Source organism: Rosa rugosa, chromosome 6 (genome assembly GCF_958449725.1).
Source record: "Rosa rugosa chromosome 6, drRosRugo1.1, whole genome shotgun sequence".
Classification (NCBI taxonomy): domain Eukaryota; kingdom Viridiplantae; phylum Streptophyta; class Magnoliopsida; order Rosales; family Rosaceae; genus Rosa; species Rosa rugosa.
The window spans coordinates 3,855,117-3,874,736 of record NC_084825.1 but is presented as its reverse complement, the minus strand read 5'-3'; the positions used below and the strand labels follow the sequence as shown (position 1 = coordinate 3,874,736).

The 19,620-nt window shown below is 38.5% G+C and overlaps 1 protein-coding gene across 1 annotated transcript; it reads right to left on the bottom strand.

The window, feature by feature from the left end:
* Nucleotides 1–3,772: 3,772 nt before the first annotated feature.
* Nucleotides 3,773–6,198, bottom strand: LOC133718667 (uncharacterized). The gene is made up of 6 exons (XM_062145528.1): nucleotides 5,903–6,198; nucleotides 5,551–5,730; nucleotides 5,133–5,214; nucleotides 4,945–5,052; nucleotides 4,670–4,828; nucleotides 3,773–4,169 (listed from the first exon to the last, which is right to left on the bottom strand). The coding sequence occupies exons 1-6, from the start codon at nucleotides 6,152–6,154 to the stop codon at nucleotides 3,973–3,975; spliced, it is 978 nt and encodes a 325-aa protein (XP_062001512.1). The 5' UTR covers nucleotides 6,155–6,198; the 3' UTR covers nucleotides 3,773–3,972.
* Between the last annotated feature and the right edge of the window lie 13,422 nt (nucleotides 6,199–19,620).

Genomic DNA, 19,620 nt, shown 5'->3' with positions numbered 1-19,620 from the left:
CTACGATTTTGAAGTTGAAGAGATGTTGCAACGTTACCGATCGTGGATTGAGTTGTTTGGCAACTGGGTCTACCTTGAAAACGCTCAACAAATTGGTACTAAAGATGTGTGGTAAGATCACTGATGATGGGATGAAGCTTTTGAAGAAAATGTGTAGCTTGAAGTAGCTCAGAGAGAGAGAGAGAGGAAAATCCAAAATCACCCTTTGAAAATTGAATAATTGCATAGAGTTAACAGTGTTATTGACGTCATGTACTAAAAGTGTGTCGGAATTGTAACTTCATGTACCAATATTAGTTCTTTGAAACCTAATGTGTCGAACTTCGGAATGGCCCATATGTCATGTATAGTTCTTAAAATTTCTCCTTCATAATTTGGCTCACATTTAAATGTGTTGAATTTCACTTTTAGCAAAGTTAGATTTCCATATTAAATAGGGTCCTTGACCAAAAGCACCAAAATGAGCCAAAATTATCCCACTTACCCCAGTAACAAATTTTTATTTCCACTTACCCAATTTAAAGTAAATTGACTTTTCTACCCTCCACCTAATTAACAAACTACATCATTGTCCTTGCTCCTCATTCTGCAGATCGATCTCTCCTTTCTGTCTCTCTCCCCTCCAAAATCTGGTTCCCGACACTTACATCCAGCATCAAAGTTCAAAGTGGCGGAGCCGACTGGGAACCGTAGGGCAGTCTCAAAATTGGTGGCGGTGACGGGCAACAGGTCTCGGCTTCGTTTGTGAACTCTTTCTGAGTCACCATCGTCGCCGACCACCTGCTTGTCCACATCCAGTCTGCGTTTGCGCACCGAGTTTCTGCTGCTACTTCAAAGCTTGATCGATAGGATTTCGGAGGCTTGCGGGGGAGTTTCGATTTGGAGAGCATAGAGAAGGAGAAAGCGAAAAGTGATGGTTTCGAAGAGCGGGCGGAGCTACTGGATGATTCGAGAAAGCAGTTGAGAGATGGCGGTGGTGAATTGGAGAGTTGTGTTAGAGTTTTGGATAGAGTATTGGAATTGGACTGCAACCGGCGGTGGGAGCGGTCTTCTGGAGTGTGGGAGGCGAACTCGCTTCCGCTCCCGGTCTGCAACCGGCGAAGAAGAAGACGTGGGTGCCCAATTTTTTTTTTTTTGGGTAACTTTGGGCAGACGCAGGCCTCAAGTGTAAACATGGGTTCGACTCCGACTACTGGGTTCGAGTTCGACTGCAACCAGAAAGGAGAAGAGGACATGGGTGCTCAAATCAGATTTTTTATTTTTTTAAGTAATGGGACAGAAGGAAAGAAAATAAAAAGTTTTGAATGTCTATTGGGGGCAATAGACGTTTTAAAATTGATATAATCTCTTTGTTTTTTTTCTTTAATCAAAGTTTTATTTGTCTAATTTTATAAAGAATAGTTCTCATTCAGGCTACCGAAAGTTCTATTAGGGGGCAATAGACATCTATTGGGGAGCAATAGAGGTTTATTGCCCCTCTATTGGGGGGCAATAGACGTCTATTGTGGGGCAATATACTATTGGGGGCAATAGACCTTTCCGGCGACCTATGAAATCTCCGACAACCTCTTTGAGGACCTCCAGAGAGGTTTTCAGAAAAGTCCGGTGGGCGGCAGCTGGTGACCTGAATCCGGCTACCGGTGATCGGATTCAGGAGAAATTTGACCAAAATCCGACGATCGGTGACCAGAATCCGGGGCTCTACCGAAGTCTCCTATGGTTTCTCTCTCTCTCTAAGTAACAAAGGGATGAGGGTAAAATATTCTTAAAAAAAAATTAATGGTTTATTAGGGAAGACTTCCTTAGAGTGTTTTGTGTAGGAGGAATTAAAAAAACTTAATGGAGTAAAGTGGGAAAAAAATACTTAGAAATGGGGTAAATGGACAAAAACCCTATTAAATATGATCTAGCAAATTAGATTACACTTTTTAAAAAGTTCACTTTATTTTGATTTGTAAGACACTTTTCAAAAGGTGGGCGTACTCACTTCAAGCACTACACAGATTTTATTGAACGATGATCACACAATCACCAGGTGATCCAAAACTTTGTGGTCACCGACCCTTAAATTTAATTTTGACGGTTGAGATTGAAACACTTAAATTAATTCTTTTAATCTCAACCCGTGATATTAAATCCAATGGTGAGTGACCACAAAATCCATGATTGAATGACATAATTGTCTATTTTTATTGAAGTGGTGTAAGTGGGCTAGTTTTAGTGTATTTTAGTGCTATAGGTCAAGGACACTTTTATTTAAGTTTCTTAAAACAAAAACAAAAAATATTCCCCATCATCCCATTTAACCCAAAAAAAGAAAAGAAAAGAGTGAAATGACGATTCTATAAGATTTTGTAATAACATCAACTATGAACTATCCAGTTACAAAAAGTCTCTCTCTCTCTCTCTCTCTCTCTCTCTCGATGATAGGAGTCATTAGCGGTCATAACTAACCCTTGGTTTCTTCTGTAATTTGTTTGCAAAGATTACTACATACTTTTGAAGTGATAGTCCTTGCAATTACCAAGACATGATTCAATAGCCTTTGACCAAAAAGATTAAGGGAAAGAGTGAATACTATAAAGTGAAACAAATTAGACATCAATAGTCACACCCTAAAATCACTTTATCGGACAAGATAAGCGCTAGAACAACCGATATGGTAGCGGGACCCAAGCAGTTGAGCAAATTAATAAGATCCCTGATAGAATTTGATATATCAGACAGTGATCGAGATGGTCTTCTTAGAGACCGATTACACCACCAATTCATGTTTCTTTTATGTTATGAACTCTACTCATACAATTACATATAAGGACCACAAAATTGTCTACCAACTATTTTAAGTTTGCTAAACGGGGATTGAGTAGCTATTGACCGATGTAATAGATCGAGAAGCAAATTCAGTTTTAAATGTACAATAATGCATTGCATGTAAAATATGGAATCCAGACATAAATTAACACAACAATGAAGTTCTTTCAATACTTATTATTCAAGATGAAGTATATAGAGAATTCAACAACAACAATTATGCCCACGGAATACAATCAAAATCACTTTTATCGTAGTTAAAACCACACACTCAATGCCCCTTATCTTCACCAAACAAATTCTTGATGAAGATTTTGGGTTAATACAAAATTTTGCGCCTTATCTTCACCTTAATAATGCCAATGCAAGGTTAATACAAAATGTAGAAAACAATTTCACACAAAGCACTGAATCAATGTCATATCAAGGTAATGGTAATGGCTCTGTATATATCAAAGCACCAAAAACAGAGTTCTAAGCAAGAAATTTCCATTCACTATTTGCTTTCTATAAAAGTTCAACCTAATCACTTTCCAAAATTAGAAAATTGATCCTTACCATGTCGAGAGCACAGACGGTGGGGAAGGCAGCAACGCACATGACCAGAGAAGCCCTCATGACGCCGTTGGCGAGAACATAGTAGCATACGGACGCTAGTTGGGTGACTCCATTGCTGGGAGTCTCTTCTTGAGGCCTAGTTGTTATTACTAATTTCATTTTCAGTCCTCAACCTCAATTTATGCCGACGGTCTAGTTGGCTTTGTCTTTGGTCAACAGTAGCTCACAAGCATGCCTTGCAAGCAAAGGATTGAGAGAATTTTATTTTCCTTTGGTCCCTAATTTATAGTGCTTCAGATTTGTGAAATAATACTCACACTCCGATATATATTGTCCCTATCATTTTGTTTGGCACTTTACTGGGGAAGAAATAAGTAACATTAATCTAACACTAGGCAAGAACACAAATGTTAGTATACAGTATCATTACTTATCGAGATGAATCAGTTTAGCATGAAGCACGAAATTACAAACCGTATGATAGACTAAGATTCATGTATCAGAAAATAAGAGTACAACATAAACATAGCAAAACCACAGTCACATTAACCTTTGCTTTATTCCCAGAACGTAGAACCTGGGTGCATGAGGTCAGAAGCATCACGGAAAAAGTAGTATCTTTCCAATATGCTGGCTAGTTTCCAATAGCTGGTGAGCCTCAGCGGCTTCAGATAATGGGAAACGCTTGTAGACAACAGTTTTCACCTTGCCAGCCACAATTGCAGGCCACACGTTCTCCTCCACCTCTCTAACAATTACTGCTTTGTTTTCTGGACTTCTGAATCGCAAACCAGCCGCTGCATGCACAACAACAATATTTTAGAGGTATCTAAACAAAGTGCGGTAACCCTTTGCAAAAGAGGAGGGTTATCACTAAGGTGTTAATACTTAATACTGAACTCAAGATTTGATCACTGTTGTGGAAGCAGATATGCAAGATGACATGTAATACTGAAATGTAGTAATGTACTGAGAGAACACTATTAAGGAACAAAGGAACAGAAGTGTCGAAGAAAACACATCGTGCTAATTAAGAAACATCAACTCCATAAAAGGTCACAATACTAAGCATAAGAGAACTTCTGGAAATGCTTGATATTGATAGCCACAAGGATACTTAAAAATCACAAATCATTTTCAAACATGGGTATCCACAAAGTATTTTCCTCTCAAATGAAAGTCAGATTTCATCATAAACTATCATAGATACTCTATCATCTGTATATGAGAAATTTCTGAAAAACAATATATGAGGCAAAAAGCCTACGGTACTAAAACCAAGTAAAAATTTTAGTACCTTGGATGGTGAGGCGCTTTGAAAGCACCATACGAAGATCTATTTCTGAGACAGCGCCACTCAGTGTCCCAATGACAAAAAGCCTCCCATCAAAAGCTAAGCTGTCAAGGTTACATTTAAAATAGGCTTGCCCAATGCTATCCAAGATGACTTCAACACCTGCCAATGAGCATATACCAATATGTTTTTCATACTCAACAGTAACTGAAAGAACACAAAAAGGTATAGTAATGCTCTTGCGTAATATTAATCGGGCGTTAATACATAGAACAAACCTTTGCCGCCTGTCTCTTCCTTTACCCGTGTAACAAAGTCCTCCGTCTTGTAATTGATACCTACGTCAGCCCCAAGCTCCTTACAAGCTGCTAACTTTTCCTCACTACCTGATGATCCAAGATCAATAACGTTAAATGTGAAAACCTGAAAACTGATTCTGTTCCACATATGAAAATGTATGGCTTACCTGCTGTGACAAATACCCTTACTCCCCAGTATTTAGCAATCTGAATAGCAAATGTACCGATTCCGCTGGAACCCCCATGAACCTGAAATTTCACCTCTGTTATGGAGATACACAAAGCTAAAACAATTCACTTGTTCAATTATTCTATGCCTAGATCTAAAGCTTTGTTCAAGACAATATAAGAAAAACAGTGCCATAGATACCAACATAAAGATATTATCGACATGATAGAAATTTTACTTCTAGTAGCACATTCCATACATCATCACGAAAAAGTATCAAGCTACAATTTGGGAAAACCAAATACTGCAAGTGATTCAATACAGAAACAAAAAGCAACCAGAGATGTTTGTAACTTAGAAAACAACATTTCCAATGTAACATTAATACACCAGATTACAATATGCAAGCAAGTTACCAAAAGTGTTTCGCCCGAAGATAGCCGGCTCATCATAAAAATGGTGGACCAGACAGTGCACGCCACCTCCGGAAAGCTCGCAGCATCCTTCAAAGAAATCCCAGGTGGAACCGGTAGAACCTGTCCCGCCGGAACAGCCACCTTCTCAGCATACCCTCCTCCATTAAGTAAAGCACACACCTACATAATCCGTCAAATCCCATTTCTCTAACCGAATGTAACAATAGGGTCATTGAATACTACTGATTCCAATCCCTTTTTAGCAAATATCATTACATTTTTATGCCTCTAAACTTTACATCCAAAACTGACCAATTCCTAGCATAAGATCATTTTTTTTTTTCCAGATTACCTGATCACCCACTTTCCATCTTGACACGTGTTTCCCGACGGCCTCGATGGTTCCAGAACATTCGACGCCCAGGTAGTGACTGGACCCCGGAGGTGGTGGGTACAGTCCCTTCCTCTGAAAAGTGTCGGCTCCGTTCAGCGCGGTGGCCTCCACTCTGATAAGAACCTCGTCGTCCTTGATTTCTGGGTCTTCTACTTCTTGTACTCGGAGGACCTCCGGTCCGCCGGGGGTCGTTACCACTACCGCCTTCATTGGTTTTGAGCTTCAGCAGTTCAACTGTGTCGGAATGATCTGACTAGGAAGAAGACAAGCTAGCATATCATTCAACGGTGATAAAACGACGTGTCGTGGAAGTAGGGATATATATTACCATCGTCGTTTCATCCTGATGGTTTATCTTTAGGGTAAAATCTTTATATGGTACCTGAACTATCACGAAATGTACTTTTTGGGGAGTCTAGTGTTACTTGTATTATCCCTCCGTTAGCCATTTTAGTACTTCTGTCAATTATTCTGTTAAAGTATGAGTAAAATCGTAAAACACCTATTTTTTATATTTCTTTTACAAATTTTTTATTAAACTAAACTAAACACCTATTTTTTATATTTCTTTTACCTACCATCTCCATTGATTAATCCTATTAATTGTTCGAGAAAAAAGTTATCTCATTAGTTGACCCAAATTAATATATATTAAATTTTCATAAAAAAGAAACTGAACAAAACCAAGAGTACTTAAATTAATTGCCCCATCAGAATAAACAACGTACTTCTCTCTTAGTACGTGCTCCATGCGCTAGGTTAGCCAAAGTTTGTCGCCGTCTTCTCTAGCTCTCGTCCGGCTGCACTGCGGTCGGGCGAGATGTGGGGTCTGGGATTTGGTCTGATGATCGGAGAATGGGCCGGCGAGGGTCCAAGTTATTTGGATTTCGATTTATGGCGGTGCCTGCACTGGGAGGGGGTGCGCGGCAGAAGGCAATGTCCGGTTGTGTGGAGTTAGTCGGGCTTTCGGATCTTGCAGCAGGGATGTGGGAGGACGACAGTCGGTTCGGGAAGGAAGACAGTGGGTGTCTGATTTCTGGTGCTTCTCGTCATCAGGGATCTGGGCACTCGAGTTTTGGGGGTGTAGTGGTGGAGGATGACAGCTGCTGGTTCTCTGTCGGCGACGCTTGTTCGACGGCGGTCGAGGTCCGAGAGCGGACATGGAGTGGCGATCTGGGAGATGGGAAGGCGGCGGTGGTGCTTCCTGTGCAGGACCGTGTTTGGGCTGGGCTATCTGGGCCCTCGTTGACCTACTTCGATTGTGGGCCTGCCTTAGGCCTTGTGGTTTTTGGGCCTGGGGCTTCACCTTAGGTCCATTAAGGTTTTTTTATTTGAAAGTTGTTTGTTATTTATGCTATTTACTATGTTTCCGCTTTTTGCGAGAAATAAGTTCCTACAATAATTGTGTAGGACTAGTCGGGCTATGTGTCTGTGTATGCACTCAAAGTGTCTTGTCTGCTCTAGGTAGGCCGCGAGTTTGCTTCATCAAATGGTCGCTTCCGCCTAGTGGCAGGGTGAAGCTAAGTGTCGCCAGATTTATCATCTGGCGGCAACATAGTAGGAAAGCTGAGATTATAGTAATTATGCTACGTTATAATCGGGTTACATATCGGGTTATCTTTCCGTTATATCACTGCTATATCAAAGCAAATGGAGTAGCCAATAGTGCACTCTTTGCTAGTTGGTGCTTGTTAGAATACATGTCTTATGTAGAGATTCCTGATATTATTTCAGGAAATACTCTAGTTGCTTATTGTAATCAGGGATTTAGGCTTAATGTCCCCCCCCTTGTATTCGGCAATTTCATTAATCAAGACTGAGGGCAGCCGCACCAGCCCTTTATTCAAAAATAATAATAATTAATTGCCCCAAGTATCCCGAGAACAGTGAAGAATAAATTGGATGTTATTCTTTTTTCTTTTTTTGTGTCAAAATTTTTTTTTAATTATAGATATTCAGTATATTAAATTCAATAATTTCTAAATATGAATGAAATACTATTTTATCCTGGGAGCGGCTGGAATACGCCCTACGTAGGGTGCGCCCTCATGGGCCCGTCCCGCGTGGCTTGCTCACGTCCACACGATTTGAATTACAAGGGCAGTAGTGTAATTGCAAAACTAACTTTCGTTATCAGTAAAGTGGCTGCCGTTAGTGTAGAAAGTCGAGGGTATTAATGTAATATGCGAAACAAGGTAAAAAGGGCTGAGGCTCGATCATCTTCATCTTTCTTCATATCTTGTTCATAAACACATCTATGGCCTTGTCCAGTGACTACTTTGAATTAGTGGACGACAATTCGTGCCGTACGTCTTTTCGGGGCCTTATCAAACCTGATGATGAGTTGCTATGTCCCAAATTCTGGATCAATTTCGAGGCCATTATCGAACGCCTCCGCTACACGTACTGGAGTTATGGACCGAGAAGAAATCACTGAAGCCGATATCGGTTCCTCCATCGAGGTCCAGTATAACCCCAACAACCACACTCGAGACCTACAGCGTATTCTCCTATCCAACAAGCTTTCAGAGCTGCTGCAAGTTCGAGTCGAGAGATGGGCAGAGTATAGGGGAAGAGAGAGATCGAAGTATTGAACAGACCCCATTATGTTCAGTTGCATTAGTTCCTGCTTCTTAATACGTGGTTAGATGAATGGATGATATTAAGGTTGGTCGACATGGTGGTTAAGACACCTAGCAAATGTGTTGGCTGCAAAGGTTTGAGCCACGTGGGCTACAAATATAGCTTCTTCTTTTTCCTTTTTTTTTTTTTGTACAAATTTATTTGGTATTTTTTGGTAAAGGGCAATTTAATTTGTTTAACTTTTTTCAATGTTTAATTTTTATACTAAGAAAAAGAAGTAATCATTTTGATTTTAATAGTAGAGATTGCCTTTCTTTCATCGAACAAAAAAATAGTGGACATAGACTTTTTTTTTTTTGAAAAGGTGGAGATATACTTTTTAAATAAAAGAAATTTATATTTTAATTAAAATAAATAAGCATTTTTATTTTAATAAGTTACTTACTGTTTAATTTCAAATGTTTCAATTTTCAATAATTTTTTAAATTGCACAAAATCCTTAAACAGTTATCCTAGTTGTCTAGCATGTTTATTGGTAATACAGAAAAATATACCTTTCAAAATGAACAAGATGGAGGAAATAGAATTTATCAAATTCGACCGTTAGATATTATCATGACATAAAGAAACGGTTATGATCAAAATTTTAATTTTTTTTTTCATTGTAGTTTGAGTCTCGATCTACATGGTCAATCGTAAACCCTAAATACATATAAAACTAAAATGCTCATAACCGCTCACTCGCATCTTAGTCTTTCGATCTATCAGCTCTTACACTCTCGTGGACATGAGCTATATAACCTAATATAAAAATTTTGGGAAATTTATCTCTTCGTGATTCAGCTCCCATTAGGGAATTAGAAGCGTATAAAAGGTTGACCAATTTATTTAATGTCGAAATAACGGCGGAAGTTTAAAAAATTAAACAATACCTATCAATACTCTATAAATAGATAGTTAATCTCAAACTGATCGATTTTCAATTTTCATTATTTTGATCGCACAAAATACTAGTAGGCAATGTAGTGTAACTTATTAGTTAGGTGTAAAAGTATACCTTCCATGACAAACAAGGTGAAGGAAATAGAATTTATCAAATTCGACCGTTAGATACTATCATAATATAAAGAAATGGTTATGGTTAAAATTTCAATTCTTTTCGTTGTAGTTTGGGTCTCGATCTACGTGGTCAACCGTAAACCCTAAATACACATAAAACTAAAATGCTCATAACCGCTCACTCGCAACTTATTTTTTTGAGCTGTCAACTCCCACACTCTCGTGGACATGTGCTACATGACCTAATGTAAACATTTTGGGAAATTTGTCTCTTCATGATTCAGCTCCCCATAGGGAAGTAAAAACGTATAAAGGGTTGACCATTTTATTTAATGCCAAAATAACGGCGAATCGGGTTTTTTTTTTTTTTTTACACAATACCTATTAATAAACTATAAATAGATGGTTAATGTCAAGCTGATCGATTTTCAATTTTCATTATTTTGATCGCACAAAATACTTGCATGCCTACTAATGTAGTTTAACTTAATAGTTTAGGTGTAAAAGTATACCTTCCATGACAAACAAGGTGAAGGAAATATAATTTATCAAATTCGACCGTTAGATATTATCATTGCATAAAGAAATGGTTATGGTTAAAATTTCAATTCTTTTCGTTGTAGTTTGGGTCTCGATCTACGCGGTCAACCGTAAACCCTAAATACACATAAAACTAAAATGTTCATAACCTCTCGCTCGCAACTTATTTTTTTGAGCTGTCAACTCCCACACTCTCGTGGACATGTGCTACATAACCTAATGTAAAAATTTTGGGAAATTTGTCTCTTCATGATTCAGCTCCCCTTAGGGAAGTAAAAACGTATAAAGGGTTGACCATTTTATTTAATGCCAAAATAACGGCGAATCCGGTTATTTTTTTTTTTACACAATACCTATTAATATACTATAAATAGATGGTTAATGTCAAGCTGATCGATTTTCAATTTTCATTATTTTGATCGCACAAAATACTTACATGCCTATTAATGTAGTTGAACTTAATAGGTGTAAAAGTATTCCTTCCATGACAAACAAGGTGAAGGAAATATAATTTATCAAATTCGACCGTTAGATATTATCATGGCATAAAGAAATGGTTATGGTTAAAATTTCAATTATTTTCGTTGTAGTTTGGATCTCGATCTACGTGGTCAACCGTAAACCCTAAATACACATAAAACTAAAATGCTCATAACCGCTCAATCGCAACTTATTTTTTTGAGCTGTCAACTCCCACACTCTTGTGGACATGTGGTACATAACCTACTGTGAAAATTTTGGAAAATTTGTCTCTTCATGATTCAGCTCCCCTTAGGGAAGCAAAAACGTATAAAGGATTGACCATTTTATTTAATGCTAAAATAACGGCGAATCGGGTTAGTTTTTTTACACAATACCTATTAATATACTATAAATAGATGGTTAATGTCAAGCTGATCGATTTTCAATTTTCATTATTTTGATCGCACAAAATACTTACATGCCTACTAATGTAGTTTAACTTATTAGTTAGGTGTAAAAGTATTCATTCCATGACAAACAAGGTGAAGGAAATATAATTTATCAAATTCGATCGTTAGATATTATCATGACATAAAGAAATGGTTATGGTTAAAATTTCAATTCTTTTCGTTGTAGTTTGGGTCTCGATCTACGCGGTCAACCGTAAACCCTAAATACACATAAAACTAAAATGCTCATAACCGCTTGCTCGCAACTTATTTTTTGAGCTGTCAACTCCCACACTCTCGTGGACAGGTGCTACATAACCTAATGTAAAAATTTTGGGAAATTTGTCTCTTCATGATTCAGCCCCCCTTAGGGAAGTAAAAATGTATAAAGGGTTGACTATTTTATTTAATGTCAAAATAATGGCGAATCGGGTTAGTTTTTTTTTTCTTTTTTTACACAATACCTATTAATATACTATAAATAGATGATTAATGTCAAACTGATTGATTTTCAATTTTCATTATTTTGATCGCACAAAATACTTACATGCCTACTAATGTAGTTTAACTTTTCAGTTAGATGTAAAAGTATACCTTCCGTGACAACACATGGTGAAGGAAATAGAATATATCAAATTCGACCGTTAGATATTATCATGACATAAAAAAATGGTTATAGTCAAAATTTCAATTCTTTTCGTTATAGTTTGGGTCTCGATCTACTTTGTCAACTGTAAATCCTAAATACACATAAAACTAAAATGCTCATAACTGCCAGTCGAAACTGTCAACTCCCACACTCTCGTGGACATGAGCTACATAACCTAATGTAAAAATTTTGGGAAATTTATCTCTTCATGATTCAGCTCCCCTTAGGCAAAGTGAAAGCATATAAAGAGTTGACTATTTTATTTAATCGAATCGGGTTAGTTTTTTTTTACACAATACCTATTAATACACTATAAATAGATAGGTAATGTCAAATTAATCGATTTCCAATTACGATGATTTGGATTGCATAAAATACTTACATGCCTACTAATGTGGCTCAACTTGTTTTAGTTGTATCAAATAGTATGCATTCCATGAGGAACAATGTGGAGGAAATAGACTTCATCAAAAACGACCGTTGGATGCCGTCATAATAAGAAGAAATGATCATGGTCAAAATTTAAGTTATTTTCGCAGTTATTTGGGTCTCAATCTACTATGCCAACTCTAAACCTAAAATGCCACATAAAACTAATTTGCTCATAACTGCTCATTCGCAACTTATTTTTTTGATCTGTCAACTCTCACACTCTCGCGGGTATGAGTTGTATAACCTAATGTAAAAATTTCAAGAAGTTTATCTCTTCGTGATTCAACTCTCCTTAGAGAAATAGAAGTATACAAAGAGTTGACCGCTTTATTTAGTGTAGAAATGATAGCGGATCGGGTTAATTTATTTATACAGTACCTAATAATATACTATAAATAGATGGGTAATGTCAAACTGATCGATTTTCAATTTCGATTATTTGGATCGCACAAAATGCTTGCATGCCTACTAATGTAGTCCAATTTATTAGTTCTTTGTAAATGTATACCTTCCGTATCAAAGAAAGAGGAGGAAATAAAATTTATCAAATTCGACCGTTAGATATTATCGTGACAGAAAGAAATGGTGATGGTCAAAATTTGAATTTTTTTCGTCATAGTTTAGATCTCAATCTACATGGTCAACCTTAAGCCCTAAATATACATAAAACTAATATGCACATAACTACTTATATACATCTTCTTTTATTTTTTACTTTTTCAAGCTGTCAGCTCTCACACTCTCATGGACATAAGTTATATCAACCAATATAAAAGTTTTTGAAATTTTATCTTCTCATAGTTTCGCTCCCCTTAGATAAGTATAAGCAGATAAATGGTTGACCGATATGTTCGATGTTGAAATGACGGCAGAACGATTTAATTTTTTTACACAGTACCTATTAATACGTTATAAATAGATTGGTAATATCCAATTTATCAATTTTCAATTTCGATTATTTGGATCACACAAAATCCTTATATGTCTACTAATGTGGTCTAATTTATTTATTAGTTGTAACATATAGTATATTGTGAGCCCCGGAAAATATTTAAGAAGTGGAAATGCAATTAGTTGAGATTTAATTTACGATCTCGGTAATTATAAAAGGTGCTCGAGAATATTTGCAGAAATTTTCACAAGGTAAAATCCTCGATTTAAGAGTTTGATAATAAAGTACACGATACGATAAGTGCAAGGGAATTTTCAGCAAAATTTTTTAGACACCCAAGCTATTTATAGTGATTTTTTAAAGTTTTAGAATTATGGAAAATCATTTAAGAAAAATGGAAAATACCGTGGTGCAATCTGAGCCATTAAAATTATTCATCGCTTGATCTTAACCGTCGAAATTGATTTTAGGTGGGGGTATTAAAGACCAGATGGGATTGTACGACCCAGAAGCTTCGAACCAGACCCCGTGCGACGCGGAAGCTTGACCAGACCTCATCTCTTGATTCCGGTCACCTCAGGTCGATGAACCGTGGCGGCTGAACCCTCTCGTCAGTGTGGTGCGATCCGTGACCTCAGATCATCTAATCGGCGACTGTACGACGTCAAGAAGCCGCTGCAATTCCAGCTAGTTTTCAAGCAATTGCTGGCGGCGACTCTGGCGACGGTTCAGCTTGCATGGTATAGGAAAGTTGGTCTACTCCTCGTCCTATTCACGTCTATGTAAGTAGTTCTTCAATTCGATTAATCGTTGGAGAAATTGTATTTTGGGTACTTCTGATTTTTATTGGGATTTCGGTTTCCAGCAGCAATTCCGGACTTCTGACTCTTCTCCGGTAGGTCTCCTGGTCCCAGAACTCGAAAGGATGATAGGACGAAGCCAGATCGTTTGGCCGGGTTGAGTTGATGATTTGTGCTGTGAGTTGTGTATTGATATTTGGTTGAATTCATAAACACAGAATTCGTTAAGTATGGAAACGGAGAGCAAAGGGAGAAGACACAGGAAAGTGGCCAAAGATTCATGTTATGGTCGAAGCCAATTACAAAGGTTCGGAGGAAGATGAGTCATGAGACCCTACCAAGGAGGTGATTGAGGCAATACTGTTCCACATAGCTTCTTTGTCATTCCTCCACCGACTGTTCTTCCACCTCCGATTTCTCATTCAACTTCAACCGATGTGTGGTGTCAGTCCTCACTCAGTGCCTTCCTCTTCGATTAGGTAGTCGACGACTACATTGCTGATTGGCACGTGAGAACTCAATGTTAAATGACCATTGCACCCCTCTGTTGAGATGGATGGCGCCACAGTAAGAGAGATTTTTACCCATTGCAACCACCTTGTCGTTTGTGAAATGTTTAATGACTATTTTGGCCTTTCGTTAACGGCCGTCTGGGGCGCACCCTACGTAGGGCGCATTCCAGAAATTGCCTTTTATCCTTACCATTTTACTCACATGAATGTCACATGACCGCCACGTAGGCATTTTTAACGGAATAATGGACGGATGTACTATAAGGGCAACTCCAACCATTGGCACCATTTGGGGGTGCTATTCTCATTTTAGCACCCCCTTGTTGCACTATTCATATAGGACTCAATTCTCATCTCCAACCATGAGGTGCTATATGGGAGTGTTATTTTCACTATTATTGACTAAAATATAATATGAGTATAATTTTGATGAATATTATATTAAAATATGTTAATTTAATTAAATAAGGTAAAAAAAACATAATTTTGTTGAAGGAAAACCTAATTTGTGTTTAGCCCAAACTCTAGGTTACTTGACCTAGTGGTAATATGATTTAATTAGAAGGATCTAGAATCCTAATCAATGTAGAATTACTTTCCTTGTATGATTGAGATTCTATGCATTGTAATCCTCTATATAAAGAGGCCCCTATTATCAATGAGAATACACAGCAAATTCCTCTCAATTTCAGTTTCTCTACAACACGTTATCAGCACGAGCCCTAACCCTGAAATCCTAAATTCGTAGCCTTCAAATCCCAGAAACCACCGCCGCCCACCTTGAAGATCTCAACTCCAGGAGTCCAGAACCGGCGGCCCCGCCTCCAGAACCGGCCGGAAAATATCCGAACCGGCCACCGGAATCTTCATGACCTGAACCGTCAGAAAAAAAAAAAAAAAAAGGAGGAAGCCACAGCCCAAGTCCACTTGCTGCAGCCCAAAACTTGAGCCCACTTGCAGTAGGCTCCAAGCCGCCAAGACAAGCCGTCAAGCCAAGCCGCCAAGCCGCCAAGCCAAGCCACCTAGCCGCCAAGCCGCCAAACTGATCTGCCACATCACCACATCGGTCAACGATCAGTCAACACCGGTCAACCCACCGGTCAAAGACCGGTCAACACTTTTCCGGAAACTTTTCCGGCCACTTTCCGGCGACTTTCCCGGCCACTTTCTGCAGTTTCCGGTGACTTTTTCCGGCCACTTCCGGTCAGCTACAGTACTTTTCTGGCAACATTTTTCCGGCCATCTTTTAAGGTAAACTTTTCTAAAAGTTCCCGTTTTTGAAGTTTTTATTACTTTTCTTCTTTTTTTCTCGAGGACTTGCAACCTCCCTTCTTCTACCCCCCTTTCTTCTTCATAGGGGAGACCAAAAGCCGAACTGTGGGGGTTCGTGCTCACTCCAAGCTTGGAGCTTGTAGAGTCCTCCAAACTTAAGAGTTTGTTGAGAAGAAAACGATCGACCACACACATCATTGTTTCGATCTAATCCAACCCCTCTTGGAATCGAATTTCTTGGAAGCGACTACGCTCGGAAATTCCTAATTTCTTGGAAGCGACTACGCTCAGAAATTTTATATGTTTTCGTGGTAGCCTTTCACGCTCCGAAACTAACCCTAATTTCTTGTTCTCTTTCAGGATGAGTAACCTGAACAAATTGGACTTTGCTCCATTGGGAACAACTGGCTCTGAATATCACAGGTGAGTTCGTGATGTCCGCCAGCATCTCAAGGCCGATGGAATCCTGGATACGATTCTCGAGCCTAGCCAGGACGTGCTAACTGTTGAGCAAGCTCAAGCTTTGGAAGCAAATAGAGCAGCCTTAGAGGCAAATAAGGCGAAAGCCATCATCCTAATGACTCGTCATATGGATGATTCGCTCCAGTACGAGTGTATGAATGAAGAAGACCCCAGAAGGCTGTGGGTCTCACTCGAAGAAAGATTTGGCAACGTCCGTGACTCCTTCCTTGCTTCCTGACCTAGAAGTGAGATGGCATAGCCTCCGCTCCTATGATTTCAAGTCAGTTCTTGACTATAACTCGGAAGCACTTCGCATTAAATCCTTAATGGAATTCTGTGGTAAAGAGATCACAAATGCGATGTTGATTGAGAAGACTCTCTCTACCTTCCCCGTTTCTGCATTGATGGTTGCTAAGAACTATCGAATTGATGTTACTGCAGGACGGATCACAAGGTTTCATGAGCTCATTGGAGCTATGAATGTCACTGAAAAGTATGACAACATCCTTGTGAAGAACTATAATTCGAGATCCGTGGAAATAGAGCATATTCCGGAATCCAATTATAGTCGTGCCCCTAAGAGAAGGCGCCAAGAGCAAAACCCTAACATTAGGGATACTTATGGACTTTCTGGTCCATATAATCGCTCTACTTGGGAAGGTAATCGCCAAAATAGGCGAACACGGAATCAAAGAGGTCAACGTGGAAAGAGAGAGGGAGGCAACGCCTCTGGCCATGTTGGTGGCTCCACCAACACTAAGAGCCATCTTAATGACGCTTTCAAAGTGCCTCAATCAATGGAGTTTGAGCAAAGAGATGTATGTTCTCAATGTGGAGTGTCTGATCATTGGGCACATATTTGTAGAGCTGATTACACGCAATTATATACGTGTAATTATATCTAAAACACTAGAATTAAGCTAATCCTCATAGCAATTTTTATTTAATTAATTATTTTTATATATTTTGTAGGAAATAAGTGGAATTACTGAAATCGGCAAAATACGATGCAAAAACGATATCAATGGGAGTTTTCGACTAAAAACGAAACAGGACAACAATGATTAATGTTCAAGACTCCAATTATGGTTGATCAGTTCGCATAATTCACTAGAGTGCATGGTGAGGTGAAGTCATAATGGTTAATTAGCCACGGTCTCTTTGTATCTTGGTACGTCAACATGGGAGCCAATGATTTCAAGACTTGATAGATACTGATCACGTGGCACTCACACCACCCTTTTGGTTTCAAAATCAAATAATTATGCTTCACTGTGTCTCTTGTCCAAGAGATAATCCAAGCACCAATCAAGAGGAGCCACGTGTCCTAATATGAATGGAACTGCATCTTATGTTTTCTGCACACCACCGAGACCAAGATATATATAATGTATAAACTCTCATTCATTCGGGGAGAACCCTAGTACAGAGAGCGCCGCGCACCACACCAAAAACAGGGGCAACCTTTGGGCTGCTCTCTTTCCTCTCATTCTCTTCCCCATCATTCTCCACCATTTTTCCTCTTTTCTTTAGTTTTATTTTAGGGATTTTAAGGATTTACTCACCCAAAGCTTCAAAGATTCATCAAAGGCATCTCCTCTACAAGATTCAAGACTTGGGTAATTGTAGGAGTTGTAATTCAAGACTAGTCATGCTAGCTTTTTAGCTAGTTGTGATTATTCTTGTTTTCTCCTACACTTCTCTTCTCTTTTGTATTTGAATTTTGTAATTTTGATGTCTATGATTATGGGTTGTGAGTAATTTTCTTGTTGGGTTTTAGGGTTGTGTCCCTAACCCAAATTTTGTGTAAAAGATGTTTAATTTAATGTAATGATGCAATTTTCATATGATGGATGCTTATATCTATTTTTGTTGGGTTAAAATGCATGTCTAGGAGCCTAGTCAACTCTAGGGTGTGTATTTTGAGCATGTCTAGGATGGAGTTAGGGGCTTGACTCCCTCTAATTCCTAAGCTAGAAACCTTCAATTTCGTATTCGAGGGGTTATAAGCATGGTGATTTACACCCGTTGCGTGATTGCGCGGGCGGGTCGCTTAGTAGTCTAATTCCTCGATCTCTATGCCTCTTGATGTGAATTAGTGACCATTGAACCGGCTCTAATTCATGCCAAGTGAGTCCCTACGGCCCTTGAACCGGAGTAGGAATACCATGAAAGGGAATTTCGGTCCTTGAGCCTTGAACCGCCTTGGATACGACTACCGCCAAAATAGGAAATATGCATCTATATTAGATTAGCTTCCGACACATGAAATTGGGTGAAGGAACCTCCCTAACACCCGACATTCCCATTTATTTGGTTACACTTTTATTAATTTATTTGCATTTTTATTAATTGCTTTACATTTCATTACATTTTGTTAATCTAAAATCAACTCTCAAAATATTGAACTCCAACTCATTGTAAATATTCATCACTAGGCTCTTAGTTTTGATTAGGCTTTGGTGAAAATCAAAGCCGAGCATTGCTAAGGCTTGGTGCCTTAGATTAACATTTTTATTTATTTTCTTTTTCTTTTCTTTGTTTGCTAAGTGTCTTTATTTCCGATTACCCAAGGATTGTGGGTTAGCCACTAATCCCCGTGGTACGATAAACTTTGGGCTCAATATTTCCCTATCTTGACAACGATACGTACGCTTGCGTAAATGTGTATCCAAGATGTCATGCTTTGTCGACTTCATGGTCATGTACATAATTAGTTCTCTGAGGGTTATGGTTGGAAAGGCTAATACTACACTTTCTTTATGCTTGTGAATTAGTAAATTTTCGGATTAGATTTCATTTAATTTGCTTGGGACAAGCAAAGTTCAAGTGTGGGGGTGACCATTGACTTGGATACACATTTACGCAAGCGTACGTATCGTTGTCAAGATAGGGAAATATTATGCCCAAAGTTTATCGTACCACGGGGATTAGTGGCTAACCCACAATCCTTGGGTAATCGGAAATAAAGACACTTAGCAAACAAAGAAAGAACCAAAAGAAAATAAATAAAAATGCTAATCTAAGACACCAAGCCTTAGCAATGCTCGGCTTTGATTTTCACCAAAGCCTAATCAAGACTAAGAGTCTAGTGATGAATATTTACAATGAGTCGAAATTCAATATTTTAAGAGATGATTTTAGATTAACAAAAATATAATGAAATGTAAAGAAATTAATAAAAATGAAAATAAATTAATAAAAGTGTAACCAAATAAATGGGAATGTCGGGTGTTAGGGAGGTTCCTTCACCCAATTTCATGTGTCGGAAGCTAATCTAATATAGATGCAAATTTCCTACTTTGGCGGTAGTCGTATCCAAGGCGGTTCAAGGCTCAAGGACCGAAATTCCCTTTCATGGTATTCCTACTCCGGTTCAAGGGTCGTAAGAACTCACTTGACATAAATTAGAGCCGGTTCAAGGGTCACTAATTCACATCAAGAGGCGTAGAGATCGAGGAATTAGACTACTAAGCGATCCGCCCGCGCAATCACGCAACGGGTGTAAATCACCATGCTTATAACCCCTCGAATACGAAATTGAAGGTTTCTAGCTTAGGAATT